General features: G+C 48.8%; 1 protein-coding gene across 1 annotated transcript in view; it reads left to right on the forward strand.

Moving 5' to 3' along the window:
• Positions 1–18,272, forward strand: part of ILRUN (inflammation and lipid regulator with UBA-like and NBR1-like domains) — a 60,896-nt gene that overhangs the window by 37,658 nt on the left and 4,966 nt on the right. Inside the window, exons 3-5 of the mRNA XM_068173348.1 lie at positions 8,807–8,961; positions 12,160–12,357; positions 15,018–15,346. Coding sequence (XP_068029449.1) covers positions 8,807–8,961; positions 12,160–12,357; positions 15,018–15,346 — 682 coding nt within the window. The remainder of the gene's footprint in view (positions 1–8,806; positions 8,962–12,159; positions 12,358–15,017; positions 15,347–18,272) is intronic.

The raw sequence follows: 18,272 nt of genomic DNA on the forward strand, positions 1-18,272 counted from the left end.
TTCTTGCCTTCTTGCTGCATAAATCCGATTCCCGAGATCCTGGCTGTACAGTCCCCAGCAGCAGCACGCACCAGCCTGCTTTACCATTTAGTTATTTATTTTCCATTCAGAGAGGCTACAGAGGGAGAGGCTGAGCTTTCACTTTCGGCCTAAAACCAAAAGTGAACTTCTTTGTTCAAAAAGCAGAACCAAAAAGGAACTGTTTTGGTGCAGAAAACGTTTCTTCCTCGGGAGGAAACCCTGTGCGGTGGAGTGGGGAGGGCATTTTGCTACTGGATCAAATCCCCCTGGGTTACCTTGGCTCTGCTCCCTCCCCTCCAGACGCTGGGCCCCACCACAGGTGGGAGGGAGGGGGCTCACAGGAGGGTTTTTTGTGGTGCAGTGAAGTCCCACGTGTTGCCTGCAGCTCCACACTGATCTGTGAGATGGGCAGGAGCGGGTCTGAACCCCTTTGGCCTAGGCTCTTCTTCACAGGGAGCTCCTGGAACTCCATAAAAGTCATTGGATTCCTCTAAAGCTGGTGTGGAAATTGTATTGGGACAAGAAAAAGGAATTATTTTCTTTTAATTGGACTGTGTGCCAGCTTTGTGGGTGACAGGCATGGACCTGCTTTAATTCTATGAGAAAATGAATTGGTTTGAAGTAGCTAATGGTGGTGGATTTAAAATCCATATTTTAGTGTAGCTGGCTCAGAGATTCCCAGTTTGGAAGAACTAATATATATTTCAGTAATTTACATGTAATATTTCTTTACATTCTCTTTTTAGCTCTTGTTTAGAAAGCTGAATTTTTATCAGAGCAGTAGGTGTGATATTTAATTGAAGTGTGTCAGGTAATGATGGTTTCCATTGTGTGGGTGGGAAAAAAGGCATTCTTGTAACAAAGCTTTTTTGGATCCATCTTTAGGTGAAAAAGGTCATTATTTGTAAGGTTGTCAGATCTCTTCTAGAGAGACCCTTGTGTTTTTTTCATCTATTTAGGAGAATTTGTAGCTGTGTCATTGTTTAACTAGTACTCCCTAGGTGATGTTTTGCATGAAGATAAATTTATCTCTGAAAATACTGCAGAAATCTGCAATAAAACCTTGTTCTCTCATGTCAGGTATGAGGCAGCTCTGTGCTACAATTGCCTTATAGATTCACATTTCCATCCCTGTGGGTGGGCTGTTCAAATTCTTTATATCCAGTGGAACACCTGTATTGCCCAGAAGTGGATGTACTTAATTGGGAGTGTAAAGACATGATTTAGCTAATAGGAGTTTAATTGCTTTTCACATGACTTATACAAAGTGTAGGTGCTACTCAGAGGAATACTTGAGGTATATTTGTGTAAGTCAGGACACTCAGAATTTAACAGAACAGACTGGGTCAAGGGGATTCACTCACATGGGATTTGTTTCCAAAGTGGCTTACACCAGCACTGCTCCTGATTTTAACCTCAGGTGTTTGCAGACACCTGCACCATGCAGGTGTCCTCTGAGAACAGATGTTTGGGCTGCTCTTCAAATTGAATCCACGTTCTGACAAATGTGAGGAAAACTTCCCCACTGCTCTGTATAGACCTCGAGCTCAGTTTTGACACCCCTTCCCTTTGGTGGGGAATCCTCATGTCAAGGAGGAGGCAGGAAACTGAGACCTGATTCTGCAAAGAAATCATCCTTCCTTGGGGATGCCTGTGGGTTTTCATTCCTCACCCAGCATCCATGGGGCAGGGACAGCAGCGGGAGGGAGTTCCCGTCATCCTTATCAGGTGACAGAGACCAGAGTCCCGTGTTCTTTCTGTGACTCAGTACACGTTTGTCGAGCAGTCTGTGTCTTGGTGTGACTCTGGTCAGGTTAATATTTGTTTATGGTGACCTGCTGGGCCAAATCTGGTGAGAAGGGTTGCCTCAAAACATTGATGGGGTGTTGATAAGCTTTAGTAGGGAAGAAGGAAGCTGAGGCTTTGGACTTGATGTCCATCTTACTCTAACCCACTTGGTGACACGCTGTCCCCACAGGCAGAAGTGGCACCCCAGAAGCAGATCTAGTGGTTGCTGAGGTGCTGTCACCAGGATGTCAGGACAGTCTGGGGAGCTCTGTGGCAGTTGCAGGGTCATTTACACCCTTGGGTTGAGAAGGGAAAAGAGGTTTTAAACTGTTTGGTCTGTTGTGGTTCACTTGAAACACAGTGGATGTCTCTTAGTGCCTGTGAACCATCCCAGACTGCTGCCTGTGTCCGCAGCTGTCTCCTAATGCTACTAAAAATAGCAACATTACAGAATGAAACAATTTAAAAATATTTTCTTAGAAGCTTTTATCTAGTGCATAAAAAAAAAAATCCCAAACCCACACCTCTTCTCCAGAGCAACTCAAATGTTTGACCTGATTATTTTGAATGAAATTTAGACTCTAAAGAAATTGTATTTATAACTGTGTAACATACTATAATTGTGCTCCAAGGTACAAAGCATTGAAAAATTTGGTGCCTGTGGCATGAGAGCATACTCAGGTAACTTTAGCAGAATTGGGTACAATATCATTTTGGTCCAGCTGGACTCTGCCTTACATGCCCCAACTTGTTCTCAGACAGTTTCTGTAGCTTAATCCCCTTTCACTTTCGTCAGACAATTATAAATTGGTAACATAGTTTGTACTGAGGAATTGGCAGTTAGAGAATCTCCTGTGTACTGGCAGCTCTCAATGACTTTCCACTGGGAAGAGCTGTTGCCTGTTTTCAGTGGCAGCTCCTGCTGGGACATTCTCGGGATATTTTACCCCCCTCTTAAAGCTGCTGGGACCAACTGCTTTGGGAGGGCTCAGCTGCTGGGGATGTGGGGGCTCCTGCTTGTAGCACCATTCTTGTGGTGCTGCTGTTGGCAAGGGGTTGTGCTCGGGTGCTTTGCTGTGCTCGGGTGCTTTTGCTGTGCTCAGGTGATGTGCTCAGCCCTGTGCAGGTATCTCGGGAAGGTTTCAGCAGCTGCTGTTGGTGTTTCTGTGCACATTAAAGCTGCTCAGGGAAAGTGAGTTCCTTTGATGGTTTGGTGCTCTGAGGACACTGTGCCTCTCCTGTGGGTTCTCAGTTTCTCTCCTCATGCTGCCCCTGCAGACACAGGATTGCTTCTGTCACCGCAGGTTTCTGTCTTCTTCCTAGAACACCCCACTTGTATGTGGAACTGCTGCTTTCAACTAAGACAATGAAATGTTTTCTGTGTCTTCATGTGAAAAAACACATAAGCCTTAAATTAGTCAGATCTTGCCCCCCAGCCAGCTGTGTAAATTCAGCTTAAAGCTTTCAGCTTCCCTCAGTGATCCTTTTCCATCATCAAATATCTTCTAATATAGTTTCCCAACTTCATACATAGAATTTAGTGTAACTTTAGTATAAGAGGGGTCAAGAACAAAGAAAACTGACACAGAAATTTTGCTTTCTGAAATTCTGTCTGCTGAGAGATATTCACTGATTAAAATTCCAGCCCTTCAAAACATCTTGAGACTTTGCACTTAATTGCCATGTGTCATCCCTATTGAACGTTTGAATTGAAAGCTCCAGGTAGAAATGCTTCCCTGCAGCATGATGTGCATGCCTCTTCCCCCACCCCCTTCGGCCTTCTCCAAGGCTTGGAGTGAGGCATCTCCTGCTTCAGGAGCGATAGAAACTGTTGGAGATGTCCCAGCCTGGATTATCAACAGTCCAGGTCCCCAAGAGCTGGGGTGAGGAACATCCAACTAGATTGTGAAAACAGAGATGAAACGGATTGCCTCACTTGGATGTCTCCCATATGCATTTTTAGTCTCTCCCCCCCTGTGTCACGTAGAGAAGTTCCATTATTTGGGAATGAGTACCTGTCCATCTGCTGCACTGTTTATTTTTGGTTTTTAACAATAGACACCTTATGGGGTGCAGTGGTGCCTGGTTACAGACTGCATTTGGAGAGCGAGAGGAGCTCTGTGAAGGTGGAGACTTGAGTTACAGAAGGAGTCCGAGGTGTCCTACATCATACGTTCTGTGCTGGAGATTTTATTGTTTTGCACTGCCCAGCATCTACATTGAGTATTTCCAGGAGATGTTACCCGAGTTGCTTGGCTCATGACAAAACTCTGCACCCTGTGAGTGCTGAGGGCACCTGCCTGGCTCCTCTCGCCCTCCACGGGGACACACCTTGGCAGCTTCCTTCCAATGACCAAGTCCGTTTGCTACATAAGAAATATTGCTGGCTGTCTCCGCATGGCCTGAGGGCTGCCTCCCATCTGGAATTCCAAATGGAAGGTGCCATTGCAGGGAGCATTCTGTCTGTTGTGTTCTCCAACAGCTCGGGAGAAGCAGAGCCCTGCAGTGCTCCCCAGGAGCGGGCCATGGTGGGTGCTGTGCTGTGAGCATGGGCAGGAGCCAGAGAGAGGGAAACTTGCAGGCTGGATTTTGAGCCTAAGCTGTGATTTGATTTGAATTTTTACCCCCCAAAAATCTGTTCTTTAAAAAAATTACATCTTTTTCTTTGGCTCTCTCATCAAGTAATTTGACAATATATGAAGGCTTGCAGATTCCTGTAACATTCATAGTTCAAATTCTAATGTCCCTTGTCTTGTATGTTTGAAGCACCTGCTTGTACTGCTTTTCTTCCAATATACTGAACTTCTCTATGCTGAAAGAATTCTCCGTATTCTGAGAAGCAGAAGGGTTTTGGGCCCGTGCTCTGCTTTGCTCGAGGCCTCAGCAGCTTCTGTGCTTCAGTGTCTTCAGTCTCCTAAGAAAATCTGATACAATTAATTAAAAGACAATTTCCATTTACCCATATGCTGTTGGTTGTTTGCAGGACAGGGAGGTTGTGTAAGGAGGCCTCGAGTTTGTGAACTGATTTGGAAGAGTTTCTCTTAATTTTGAACACTGAATTACTTTAATTAATTAATGGCTAAATATATTGGTTTAACATAACAAAAGGCTGTCTGTAAAAAACAGGGAAGGGAAAGAAGGGCTCAAGAGGAACCACCTCTTAGCTATCACTTAAGAGTTGTTAAGGGATGTCATCAGAGCTATTAGCAGAGAAGGTTTTAACTTGAATATTGTAATTTAGCTCCTGAGGCTTGAAATGAAACAGCAGAGCAGAAGGATTGATCTGGAAAGGAACACTTTGGTGTTGTGTGGGAAAAGCACTTGACACACAAGAGTTATGGGATGCCCTTGGAGAGGGATACCCAGAGTTGGAGTGGATTTGGTTGATAATACGGAGCTACAACCTGTACTTACTTCCTACTCCCCTCTCTCTTTCTGGAATCTGGCTCTTAGGGCTAAAATTGAGCACGGTGCTGAGTCCTGGGCTCACCCCATCACTGGGGTGACTTGTGACTGCAGGCTTTTCCTGGGACTTGGATCCTGTCAGACCTGCTCTGTAAGTGTGGCAGGGCTACAAACTGCTGCGGTCCAGGACTGCTCTAAAAATGGAAGAATTGCTTAATTTTGGGAAGGTAAGGAGGGCCTGAGACCTGGAGGGCCCTGTGAAGAAAGAGCTGTATGGCCACCCCTGTAATTAGGAGAGCTCAGTCATGTCGATTACACTGGCTGGATTTGCAGAGTTGTTTGGTTTATAATAGTAATTTATCTCGTATGACAGAGAGCAGAGGGTAGTAAGTAGTGTGGTGTGAGTCACACTGAGAAGTGAAATCAAGCAGGCAGGGATGTGTAAGCAGAAGCCTTTAGATGATAACTGGACCCTCTGAGGGCTGACCCTTGTGTCTGTCCCTGCAGTGTCTGCAGCTGGGGCTATGTAGTTACAGCTGGGCAAAGACCTAAAAAAAAAAAAAACCACCCAATATGTATTTTAAAATAGACTAATTTCAAGGCTTTGAGTGTGTTTGCCCTAATGCATCTCTGTCATTAGGGTCACCCTTGGTTGTGCGCTGCACTGATGCTGTGCCTGTGGCAGAAGGGCGAGTGCCGGGGGTGCTGCTTGGGTTCAGCTGCCTGCACATCACCAGAGCGCAGAGAGTTCACCTCTGCAAGTGGCATTTTCCCCAGAGTGCTGCTCTGCAGCTGATCTCCGGGGTTTTGGGCCAGGGAGGAGGGGAGCACTGTGTCTCGGGGGGAGGACTGGGACAGAGCCAGTGGTTGTGCGAGGTGTGAGCTGGGGGTGCCTCTGGCACAGAGCGCAGCCACCCCGCTCTGTCCCTGTCTCCTGGGGTTGTCTGTGTCAAAGAACATGAACTCAAGGCAGATTTGCTTTGTCATCCTGACTTTGGCTTTTGCCACTGTGAATTTCTCTTCAGTTTCTGGAAGCTTCTTTTTAGTTCTCTACTAGGAAGTCTGAGAGGCGTTGAAACACAAAGAAGGGCTCACCCCAAACATCCCCCGTCACACAGATCATACAGTGGGAGCGGGGAGGTGACTTTGGGACTATTTGATCACAAACGGGGCAAATCTGTTTCCAGCATGCGTTGTTCTGTAGTTAGTTTTTAACTCGATGCTGCAGAGGAGTGTTGTTGTTTCCCAATGGCAAAGCACACTGAAATATGACCCCGGGATGGGAGTGCTGGCCCCAGGCCTATGTGCACAAATAGCCCACTACCTTCTGAGGCCTGTTTGCAGCCCAGCAAACAAACACGGCCAGGCTGCCTTGCAAAGAGTTGCAGTAGAAATCTGCCCCTCAGAGCTTTTATTTTTTCCTCTCAGTGTCAATAAAATGTCAGTACCACTGATTCCAGAACGATTGCTCACAAGGTGTTGTGGTCCATCTGAAAATGTACTTATGTAGTAGTGGATTAGGAAGAGAAAGAGCTGCATTGCTGTCTTTTGTATCTCCTACAATACCTTTTGCCTTGGATTGCTGTACTACAGGAAGAAATCCTAGTGCAAACTAAGCTCCAGCTCATGGTGTTAGCTGGGTGAGCGAGCAGGAGTCTCTTGGCACAGCCCTGGTGTGAGTTATGTAAATCTTGTGCAGTGTATAAGCAACAGGCGGCTGGTGACGTAAAACTGAGCATTTGTCTCTGTTTACTGGCTAATATGACATGGCCCCTTCCTGCAGCATTTGACTGAGCTGGCGGGATTAAATAGAGCCCTGACACTCCTAAGTAGAAAACGCCTCAGGCTGAATAATGGTTTCTGCTCTGGAATTCAGAGTTCTGGCCACGGCACGGGACCGGTGGCTCCTGTGTTGGGCCAAAGTCCGCTCGGCAGGGATGGCAAAGGTCTGGCTGTGATTTGCTGATCGATCCCCGTGGCCATGTTGTGCAGGACATTCCTCCAGTGCCTCCTTAGCAGAATGTCAGGAACTCCTGTGACTCACACAGCGATTATCTGCTGGCTGCTGGTGCTGTGATGGATGGATTGATTGCAAAACCGATGGGGCTCTTTGAGTCCTCTCCCAGTGCCCCGGTGAGGCTCTACCCTCTGCTGTTTCCCTTTGGGTTCCCCGAGTTTTCTGCGAGGAGAACATGACACTGCTCCCATGCAGTTCAGATTTTATCCAGAATGTCTGATTTGAATGTTTTTTGCCATGAACACTGTAGGAATTGAACAGGAGGCAGTTTCTTTACTCACTGTTTCAAGCCTCTTTCCAGCTGGCAAGCAGCCCCACAAAGCCCCGTGTTTGCTCTTGCTCAGGGTCACGCTGCAAATGTTTCTCTTGCTTTCACCTTGGCTGTCTGACTCGGACACATGACACCCCACAACTACCCAGCCCCTCAATATGTCACTGTGCCCACACAGAGCAGCTTCTGCAGGGCTTTGGTTTTAGGTGGTGGTTCCCAGTTCCTGAAGTCTTGGTTTGGGTTTTTTTTTTTTTCTATCCCGCTCAAAAAAGCAACACAGATTTCTGCAGTCATGAATAAAAAAAAGCAGAGTTGTTATGCCCATCGGGTTTGGGGAGATTTTACTCATCTCCATTCTCACAGCACCCACTCACAAGATGTAAATCAGGGCCATAACCTCTCAGACATGTATAAACAGAGGAATTACATGACTTGCCAAACACTTACATAATGACTTAATAGTATATCATGGAACTGAGCTAAGGCTCGTGAATCCTCTTCCTGCCTGTTCTTCTTCTCACATTAATTATCATGAGTTGTAGCTACACCATGGCTCAGGAATCAATAGCATTGTGGCTTTCTGAATGTCCTTAATATATCACAGGCTTGCACTGTCATTTATCTTTATTCAGTGAAAACTTGTGGCTCAGGTGATTTGTAAGTTCCTGCAAGTTGTGACTACCCAGAGCTGAACAGGCACTTTTTTGATGAATAAACAGTTTGTACCTGATGGTGTCTTTCAAAAACTCCAGCAAGGCTGGAGTTATTATCTGTGGCTACTGGTGCCCTTTGGCCCTGAGAGTTATCAGAAGAGTATTCTTCGTATTTTGTTCCTCTTGTGCTCCTTTTGGACCTTGTGTGCCAAAATAAAATGGAGAGGTTTGGTTGGTGCTTTTGAAATTAGCTGAGGTAACAAGGCTGGTGTGAAGAAACTGTCCAGTGTTTGCCTTCTGAGGCATAGCTCTTCTCTTGGTATCTCCTGGACTATTCAGCAAGTTTCATAAAGAGCTGTTGGAGTAGAAGCCTCCAAAACTTTTAACTTCCAAGATTTCCAGGGAAAATGGAAGCAGAGTAGAAAAGTTATCTAAACCAGTGTCCCTGGCAAGAAAAAGTGCTGTATTTTATGTTCTGTTATCTTGGAGAATCCATATGCGATAGAGGTAAAAGCTTTTAAAAAAACACGAGAGCAGCAGAGTTATTACAGTCTGGATATTTTTGCTGAACTGTTTAGGATAACATATGACCTGTGCAAAGGGCCTGACCCACCTGTACTTTGGGTTGTAATGTGCTTTTTTCCGTTTCAGGAATCTACAAGCTGCCATTGGAGCCTACTATGATTTCGAGAGTCCAAATATCAATGTCCCCTCCATGTCATTTGTGGAAGATGTCACCATAGGTGAAGGAGAGTCCATCCCTCCTGATACCCAGTTTACAAAAACGTGGAGGATACAGAATACAGGTGAGGCTTTTGGGCTGCAGCAAACCCCATGCAGCAGGTGCTGGGATCCAATGGGAGGGATGCTGGCTTGAGGCAGGAAGCTTGTGTGCACTCACCTGGGCTGGAGCCACCCTGAGGTGCTGCCAGCCCGTGCAAGTTCCCCTTCTTGGGTTGGCACAAACATTTTGTGGTGGGATGTGCAGCTCGGTCAGGTCACCAGTCCTGTTCCTAGTGCCACCACACAAACATACTCTAGGAAACTTGTAGACAAATGAGGCAGTGACACGAGGGTCATGTGGCAGGTCCACTTCGGGCAGAATTGCCTTTTCATGTTCTGAGAGGATGCAGGGCTGGAGAGACCACATTCCAGTTTGAAGTAAGTCAAAGCAGTGACTGGGATCCAGGAAGTGGGGCTGGGCAAAGTGCATTCCCAGTGCTTGGCCTGGTGGGATGCAGTCAGAGAGGAAAATGAGATCCATGGATGTGAAGGAATCCCTTGTCCTCAAGCTGTGCAGTGATGGGATGTTGCATGAACATTTAAAACTGTGTGTCTGAATTTAATTGACCTGCTTGTACTTGTGTGGGGGAGAACAATCTCACTCCGAGGTGTGATGCTGGGAGTCATCACGAGTCAGGTTCAGCTCTCTCAGTATTTCTGCTTGTGAATAGCTGCACTACTTTGGCAGAATATCCACACTAAAACCACACTAAAAACCTAAGCGTATTTCATTAGCATGTTTAAGAGAATGTGTTGTAGAGGAAGGATTTAATATTTCAGGGTCCTTTTTCTGCCTCCTTCTGTTTGAAAGTACAATGAAAGGGTGACACATGGAACTTGCTTGAACTCCAGTACTGTGAAAAGTTGACTGGCAATTTTTTTATAACTGTCCCAAATACAGCTCTTACAAATCTATGTAAGTGTGATAGGTCTTGTTTCTCCACTCTTTAGTATCTCAATTTGTGTGTGTTATGACTACACCTCTATCTTGGGCCCTTCTGACTCCTCCCTTCCTTGTTCCTCTGATGTGCCATTTCCTGGATGCAAATTCAGCCTTAATTTAGCATCCTAGTTCAGGGAATGTTTCATTGTTCTTGGAATGTTTCACCTTCTGAAATCCTGGGCCTTCTAAAATGTGGGGCAGGAGTTCATCTTGATTTAGGATTTCCTGGCGAGGCCGACATGTTTTGGCTTCTGTGTGGTTTGAACCTGGCTTGTCAGACCATCGGTCCGTGCCCTAACAGTGGTGCTGGAGGCCAGGGCTTGGTACAGCCACGCTGCCAAGGGTTGCTGAAGTGCAGCTTCACATGCTGGTTATGACTCTGCAGTGTGAGGAGGACTGCAGCATTTGAAAACCATTCTTTGGCTTAATTAAGGTATAGTATCAAAGGGCTGTAGTGTTTCCAGATAATATCTACTTGTTAGGCAGATAACTGAAGTAGAGCCAAGGTTTTTAACAGCTCTACAGGAGTCCTTGATTACATGACTTCAGTTCTAGAACACAAAATACCTGAGGCATGTGTCACTGGAGCGTTTCAGGTCTGATGACTGTGACAGGCAGAGCTCAGAGATTGTCAGTTTGAGGCGAGTGAGCTGTGAGCTCGGTTCAGTCAGGTTCTTACATGTGTCAGTAAAAAACAATGCCCTGCTCTGGTACCTGCAGGACAGTGCTGCCTTGTCTGCCAGAAGAGCAGTTTGTGTAGTAGAACCATTGCTGAAAGAGCAGCGGGATTTAACAGCCTGGCTTCCTCTCCCTACTCTGCCCCCAGCTGCTGCTGGCTCTGCAGGACACTCTGCAATTTATCATCTCCTGAGAGATGAGTGTACTGAAATAGAATGACATAATCATAATTTCATTTTATGAGGCTTATCAGTTGCAGTGTTCTAGGCACCTTGCAAGCCTAAAGCCATTAAACCTGATAAAAATCACATAAATAATTTAAACTAAACCATGTTGCTGGGCTGCCAACCTCTGCAGATGAGGCTTCATGCTCAAGTGCCCTATGCCCCAGGCTGAGGTCAGCCAGACACCCATCTCCTCTTTCAGAGCCCTGCTCTCTCAGCACCTTTCCAGCTGTACTGGTTCATCCCCCACGCTGAACATCCCGCTGCACTTGTGCACATCCTGCTGTCTCTGAGAGGCTGTGAATTCCAAAATAAGGACCTGACAAGAAAACCATTCCTCGCCGTGTCTTCACTGGAGTATCCACAGGGATTAAATTAGCAGACAAGCTGTTGCAAAGGATGCTCCTTGAGGTAACGTGAGGTCAGAGCAGCCTCCAGCGCGCTCGCCTCGGACCAGACGGAGCAGTTCCAAGCTTCGTGGTGGTTCAGGCTTTCTGTAGCCATTTCCATCAGCCTCAGCTGAGCAGGAGGTGTTCTCAGTCCTTGGCTTAGTCATGTGATGTAACTGGGGAAGAAGCAAAAGAAAATTGTGCTAAGCTGATTTTTCATGAGTCTCAGAAGCGCTTTTTCTTTCTGTCTGCCCCAGCGCTTGTTATCTTTGGCAGCAGTGCCTGCATGCAGGAGCTGTTTTCTGTCTCTCTGATTGCCAGGTCACGCTGTCAGTCCCAGTGTCTGCAGTCTAAACATGGATCTCCACAGATAAATTGTGTGTTCGCAACCCTTCTTGCCACCTTTGCACAAGCCTGAGAAAAAGGTTGGTGCAAGGAGAGAAATAAATCTGTTTAGGAAATAGTGCTAGCACTTCAGTTACAGCTCAAATTTGAGACTCCTAACAGGCTTAGAAAGAAATGAATCCCTGAAAGGACATGTTGCCAACACTTTGTATAAATAACAGGTATTTGATGTGGCGTGGTTCAGGAGCTTCATGGAGGGAGGCAGAAATAGGGGCACACAACACAGCCTTGCCCTTGATTCTGCTTCTGGCCCTGGGGAAAGGGAGGTGTGTATAGGTTAAGTTCTATTTTTTTTTTTTTAAGCTGTTACACTGTGACTTTGAGAATTTTTTGTGTAACAAAGACATAAAGATTACTCAAACAGGAATTGTTCTGCTGATCCCTAAATGCACCAGATAAGCCTGCTCTGAAAACCAGGCTTCCTCAGCATCCACTGCTGCTGTGTCCTGTGTATCTTGGTTTCCTTTGACCATCCAACAATTGCACAACTGTTTTAACAAGCATGTGTCAACCAGTCTTACACAAACAGACAAAGCTTCTCCTGGTGCGCTGTCAGTAATTCCCTCTCCTGTCTAATTCCAGGGACAGAGGCGTGGCCCCCGGGGGTTTGCCTGAAGTATGTCGGTGGAGACCAGTTTGGCCACGTGAACATGGTGATGGTGAGGTCCCTGGAGCCGCAGGAGATGGCTGATGTCAGCGTGCAGATGTGCAGCCCCAGCACCGCCGGAATGTATCAGGGACAGTGGCGGATGTGCACTGCCACGGGACTCTACTACGGAGGTGAGCAGCCCCTTCCCAGCCCTCGGCCCCACCGGGGACAGCAGGGACACCACGGGCACAAAATGGAGCAGAGGGCAGAGGTCTGCCAGCCCAGGGCTTAAATACAGAACACAGAGTGGAGGAAAACATCAAGGGAGCTGCTTTGTTGTCTTGGTCAGTGTTTTCTAAGCACTGGAACAAATTACAGGTTACATAAAACTCTGGAAAACAAAGGGATGTGCACAGCTCTCACGGAGACTCTTTCCCCATGGGTCCTTGTCGAGATTCTTTCCCAGTTTTCCCTTGCTTAACGTTGTGAACAGCATATGAGCATGAAATAGTAGTGGAAACCTCATGTGAGAAGTTAATGCCCAGGGTTTAATGTAGTGATTTAGTCCATCCCCTGTGAGTTATTTCTCTATTTAAAGAACACATTTGGCTATTTTGCCTGGTGCTTCAGCCTGGGCCTCAAACATCTGCCTTCAGTGCAGCCTTCCCTCCCTTTTCTGCCAGCTTCAGTTTACGCTGAGAACATCTTTGTGTCTCTGTTGGCAGCTGGGAGTATCCCAAGTTTCAGGGTTTGAGTGAGAGGTGTTGGCACATGGAGGCAAAAATACCAGTGCCCAGAAGGAGGGGGCTACTGGCAGCGCTGGCACTGCCACGCAGCTCCTCGCTGTTTGGAGGGGACATGGTGTGTCCCTGAGGGATGGGCAGGGATATCCCCATGCAGGTGGGACAGCCTGACCAGTTTGTGTTGTTGGTCCCATATGCTCACAAAACCAAGGGTTTCCAGAGGGCTCCCAGCCCTGAACAATGGGAGATGTCCCTGCATTGCCAGAAGTTGCCACTTTTGCCAGAACACCTGAAGATTGAACCCCTTTGGCCCCAAGCTCTGAGTCCGAAGGACTCCTGCCCCGCAGCCGAGTTGGTGGCTTTGCTGGGGGCTGCCCCGAGGTCCGGCCCGGCGATCCCGGGGCCCGTCCCGTTTTGGGGCGGGGGCCCGGTGATGCCAGCCCCGGGTGGCACCTGGGCCGCGAGGCCGTGAGAGAGCGGCAGAGGGCGCTGCGGGGCCGCTGCAGGGCCGCCTTTGGGGGACGCCTTTGGGGCGTGGGGGGTCACTGGTGGGCGTGGGTGTGCCCAGGGGGGTCACTGGTGGGTGTGGGTGTGCCCAGGGGGGTCAGTGGTGGGGGTGGGTGTGCCCAGGGGGGTCACTGGTGGGCGTGGGTGTGTCATGGGGGGTCACTGGTGGGCGTGGGTGTGCCCAGGGGGGTCAGTGGTGGGCGTGGGTGTGCCCAGGGGGGTCACTGGTGGGGGTGGGTGTGTCCAGGGGGGTCACTGGTGGGCGTGGGTGTGCCCAGGGGGGTCACTGGTGGGTGTGGGTGTGTCCAGGGGGGTCAGTGGAGGGTGTGGGTGTGTCCAGGGGGGGTCACTGGTGGGCGTGGGTGTGCCCAGGGGGGTCACTGGTGGGGGTGGGTGTGTCCAGGGGGGTCACTGGTGGGGGTGGGTGTGCCCAGGGGGGTCACTGGTGGGGGTGGGTGTGTCCAGGGGGGTCACTGGTGGGTGTCGGTGCGTCCAGGGGGGTCACTGGTGGGTGTGGGTGTGTCCAGGGGGGTCACTGGTGGGTGTCGGTGTGTCCAGGGGGGTCACTGGTGGGCGTGGGTGTGTCCAGGGGGGTCACTGGTGGGCGTGGGTGTGCCCAGGGGGGTCAGTGGTGTGTGTGTCCAGGGGGGTCACTGGTGGGCGTGGGTGTGTCTAGGGGGGTCACTGGTGGGGGTGGGTGTGCCCAGGGGGGTCACTGGTGGGCGTGGGTGTGTCATGGGGGGTCAGTGGAGAGTGTCGGTGTGTCCAGGGGGGTCACTGGTGGGTGTGGGTGTGCCCGGGGGTGTCACTGGTGGGCGTGGGTGTGTCATGGGGGGTCAGTGGTGGGCGTGGGTGTGCCCAGGGGGGTCACTGGTGGGGGTGGGTGTGTCCAGGGGGGTCAGTGGTGGGTGTGGGTGTGTCATGGGGGGTCACTGGTGGCTGTGCCCAGGGGGGTCACTGGTGGGGGTGGGTGTGTCATGGGGGGGTCACTGGTGGGTGTGCCCGGGGGTGTCACTGGTGGGCGTGGGTGTGTCATGGGGGGTCAGTGGTGGGCGTGGGTGTGCCCAGGGGGGGTCACTGGTGGGGGTGGGTGTGCCCAGGGGGGTCACTGGTGGGGGTGGGTGTGTCATGGGGGGTCACTGGTGGGTGTGGGTGTGTCATGGGGGGTCAGTGGTGGGTGTGGGTGTGCCCGGGGGGTCAGTGGTGCTTGTGCAGTGCGGTCAGTGATATGTGTGCATACAAGGATCAGTGGTGTCTGTACGCAGCGGTCAGTGGGGGTGTGTGTGCAGGTTTCAGTGAGGGGAGTTGTGTACAGGGAGGATTAGTGGTGTGTGCTGGGGGTCCTGGCCATAGTAGGGTGTGGAGTTCCCTAAGCGAGGTAGAATCTCACTGTCCTCAGTCAGCTCCTAAAATTCAAACTGCTGATCTCAGACCTGTTAAACTGGGGGCACTGGAAGCAGTACTGCTGAGGCTTTGTAAAGATGTGCTTTAAGCATTAAGTCTTTTTCTTGCTAGTGTAAAGGATGGAATTCATTCGCTCCTTCTGACCCTTCTTCATAAACTCCCATCTAGTGACAACCCAAATGTGTATCTTTCCACAGATGTCATCTGGGTGATCCTCAGCGTGGAAGTTGGAGGACTTCTGGGTGTCACACAGCAGCTGTCATCCTTTGAAACAGAGTTCAACACGCAGCCGCATCGCAAGGTAGAAGGAAACTTTAACCCCTTCGCCTCTCCACAGAAGAACAGGCAACCAGATGAAAACAACCTAAAAGACCCTGGGGGTTCCGAGCTAGGCACAATCAGCAAAAACACATGGGGGCCTGCTCCTGACCAAATCGAACAAGATCAGAATGGACTGTCACAAAACTCTGTAAATCTCTCCCCCAGCAGTCACTCGAACAACTTGTCGGTAGTGACGTACAGTAAGGTAGGTGCCCTGGGCGAGCAGGAGAACGGGTAGGGGAGGAGCCTGGCAGGTGTGTAATTGCTCTTCCTTCCAAACTGCAAAGCCCTTTCCTTCTGCTTCTGCCAGACCTGCTAAGGAAGGTTCTGAATTTGACTGTCTGACTCTGCCAAGTCCTCATGTTATATTAAAATATTTTTTGCCTCTGATAGACTCTACCAGATCCACCTTTTTGTTTTTGCTTCAAGTCCTTCTTAAAATTTATATAACCTTGTTTGGGTGCTGTAACCGCAAGTGGCTGGAGCCTGCTCCAGTTGCAAATAAGTCAAAATATCTCTCTACGTGTGTCCTGAGTTTGACATAATTTTGAACAGAGAACAAGTAACCACACCCTCAAACTTCAGATTAACCAGATAGCTTCTTTTTAGCTGGTGTGGGGAGACTACAGAGCACACCATTTGATTCAGAAGCTGCCTGCAGGAACAGTCAATCAAAGGACCGTTCCTGTCTGTGTCCTTGTCTTGTTCATAATTGTAGGTGACTTTCAAATTATCTTTACTTTAAATCTCTCTCTCAAAAGCTTGCTTGGTGGATGCTATACGAGTCTGAGTGATATTTTGACTGTTTTTATTTGCTTGTGTGTGAAAAATGAATTGCAGGATTATTTACAATTCAGAATCCACCTGTTAATGCAGCAGTATGTGTAGGTGTGTACTGTCGTATGTCAAACTAGTTTGATTTTTTAAATCCTTTAAAAATGCTTTACTGTACTTTGAGCAGGCTGTGTAGGACAATAACACTTGGTTGCTGAATGACTTAATAAAGCCCTAATGTTAGTTCACCCACAGCACTTTAGTTCCTCCCTGGATGACCTGCCTGTCCTGTGCCAGTGGATCTTGTTTTAGTGACCTTTGCCCCAGGGCTGTGCATTTTTTATGGCCGGCATGTGCGGGGTGAGCCTGACTGCCCCCCCTTAGTGGTCCCAAACAGAGACACCATCTCTGGGCTGGCTCCTGCTGCCAGGCCCTGCTCATAACAGTGGAGTGGATGGCCTGGGAAGTGATGACCTGTCAGTGAAACACCACCTGAAGTGGCAGTGCTGGAAGTTGCTGCTGTAGTGGCTGCGTGCTGGGGTCGTGGTGCTCCCCAAGGGGCCGGGCTGGGACTGGCTTCAGAGAACGTGGGTGTGAGGAACCAGAGCCCCTGGCAAGGAGCAGCTGTGCTGTGGGAGAGAAGCCAGCAGGAGAGTGAAGCACCACCTGAGAGGTGTCACAAGGTTGAAGTGAGCTGGTTTTAGCTGGTAACCCAGAGCTCCATGCTCTGAGGAAACAGGGGCAGTTGCAATCTAACCCCAAATGTAGGGCAGGTGACCTTTCCTCCCCTTTTTCCTTGTTTTGGGTTGTTTTGTTTTGGGGTTGTTTGTTTCTTTTTGTATTTACAGAATATTCTTGGGTGGATTTGAGGTGGATTGTCTGAGATTAAAGCAGACATTCTGTTTGCTGGCTTCAGAAGGGACAACTTTATAGTCCTTTTTTTGGCTGGGGGCGAGGGATATGGAAAAGCTACTTGATGTTTGGGTGGTTTTTCTCTCTACTGCAGTTCTTTCTGTTTGTGACATACAAAGACAAATTATTTTATCCTTTGGAGGCTGTTCTGGTAGGTCTGGAGATCTGAGTCCTGTTCCAGCCTTGCCCATCCTGCCCAGGGCAGGACGTTTTCTACCACAGACCCAGTATTCCTATTGGTACACTACTGGTTCTGTAGTAAACAAGTTTGAGGGAGTTGGACATCCCAGACAGCTGGTCTGGTTTGAGATGGTCAGGTGAACACTCCCCCCATTCCCTGACCAGGCCTCTAGGAAAAGAAAATGCAGTTTTGTTTGGTTTTTTTCCCTTTGTGTGCATGGTGTACCCAGCTGGGGATGCTGCTGGAGCAGAAAAGGGGTTATTAGAGGTGATGTCAGGAGTATTGAATTACCTGAGGAACAGATGGAGCTCCAATTCCTGTTGGGAAAAGCTCTACCTGGCCCATCTTCTCTACATCCCCAGGGGATCTGACCTGTACTCTGCTGCTGCAGAGGAGAAGGAAAACTACTGCATTGGGAGTTGCTGCCCTGTGATTGAATATTGATGTGAAAGGCTTTATTTCAGGTTCTAGGGCAGACAGGAGAGCACTGTGGGTTGGTTAGGCAGTGGCACAGACTCCAAGAATTCCTGGATTTTATTTACTTTGGGTAGGATCTCTGATGTTTTTGTCTCCTTTCACGTACCTGGGAGAGGGAGGGAATCCCCAGTCATGTTTGACAGGCCATTTGGTGAGTGAAGGAGATGGTTCAGGTTTAGTTAAAGTGTTGAGAAGAGCCTGTGTGCTGTATTTAGAAGTAAAATAAGCCCTTAAATATTTCTCAGCTGACTGTGGAGGCTTCCTCTGCTGACAGACACTGGGGACACCCAGTCTTGCAGTGCATGAGACCATGAAATCTTTGAGATAAAACGAGCAGTTTCTGGCATCTGCAGGTGTAAAACATACTCGAAGCTGCCAGACCTTGTCGGAATTAGTTCTCCCTCTGGTGCACTGAGCAGGTGTGACTTGTCCTCTAGAGCTCCCCATTGGAGTCAGGATTGTGGCAACACCGACGTGCCATCTGCTGCTGGGTTAGACAAGTACAGCAGCATTTCACACCTGGAAACATTCAAAATGCTTTTATACAGCAGCAGAGTGCGTGGTTTGGGTGTCCTAGGGAAAAACAAACAAAACCAGACACAGAATTCCCTGTAAGATGAAACCTGTGGCATGGTTGGAACAAGCTGTGTGCCCTTTATTCCTGCTATGGCACCCACCTCCCTGGGGCCCCCTGCCCACCTTCCACACACACTGTGGGGAGGCTGCAGGCCAGGACCTACCAGGGCTTTGCTTGAAGCATGTTGTTGTTAAAGCTGTTCCCAGTGGA

Source organism: Anomalospiza imberbis, chromosome 26 (genome assembly GCF_031753505.1).
Source record: "Anomalospiza imberbis isolate Cuckoo-Finch-1a 21T00152 chromosome 26, ASM3175350v1, whole genome shotgun sequence".
Taxonomy (NCBI): Eukaryota; Metazoa; Chordata; class Aves; order Passeriformes; family Viduidae; genus Anomalospiza; species Anomalospiza imberbis.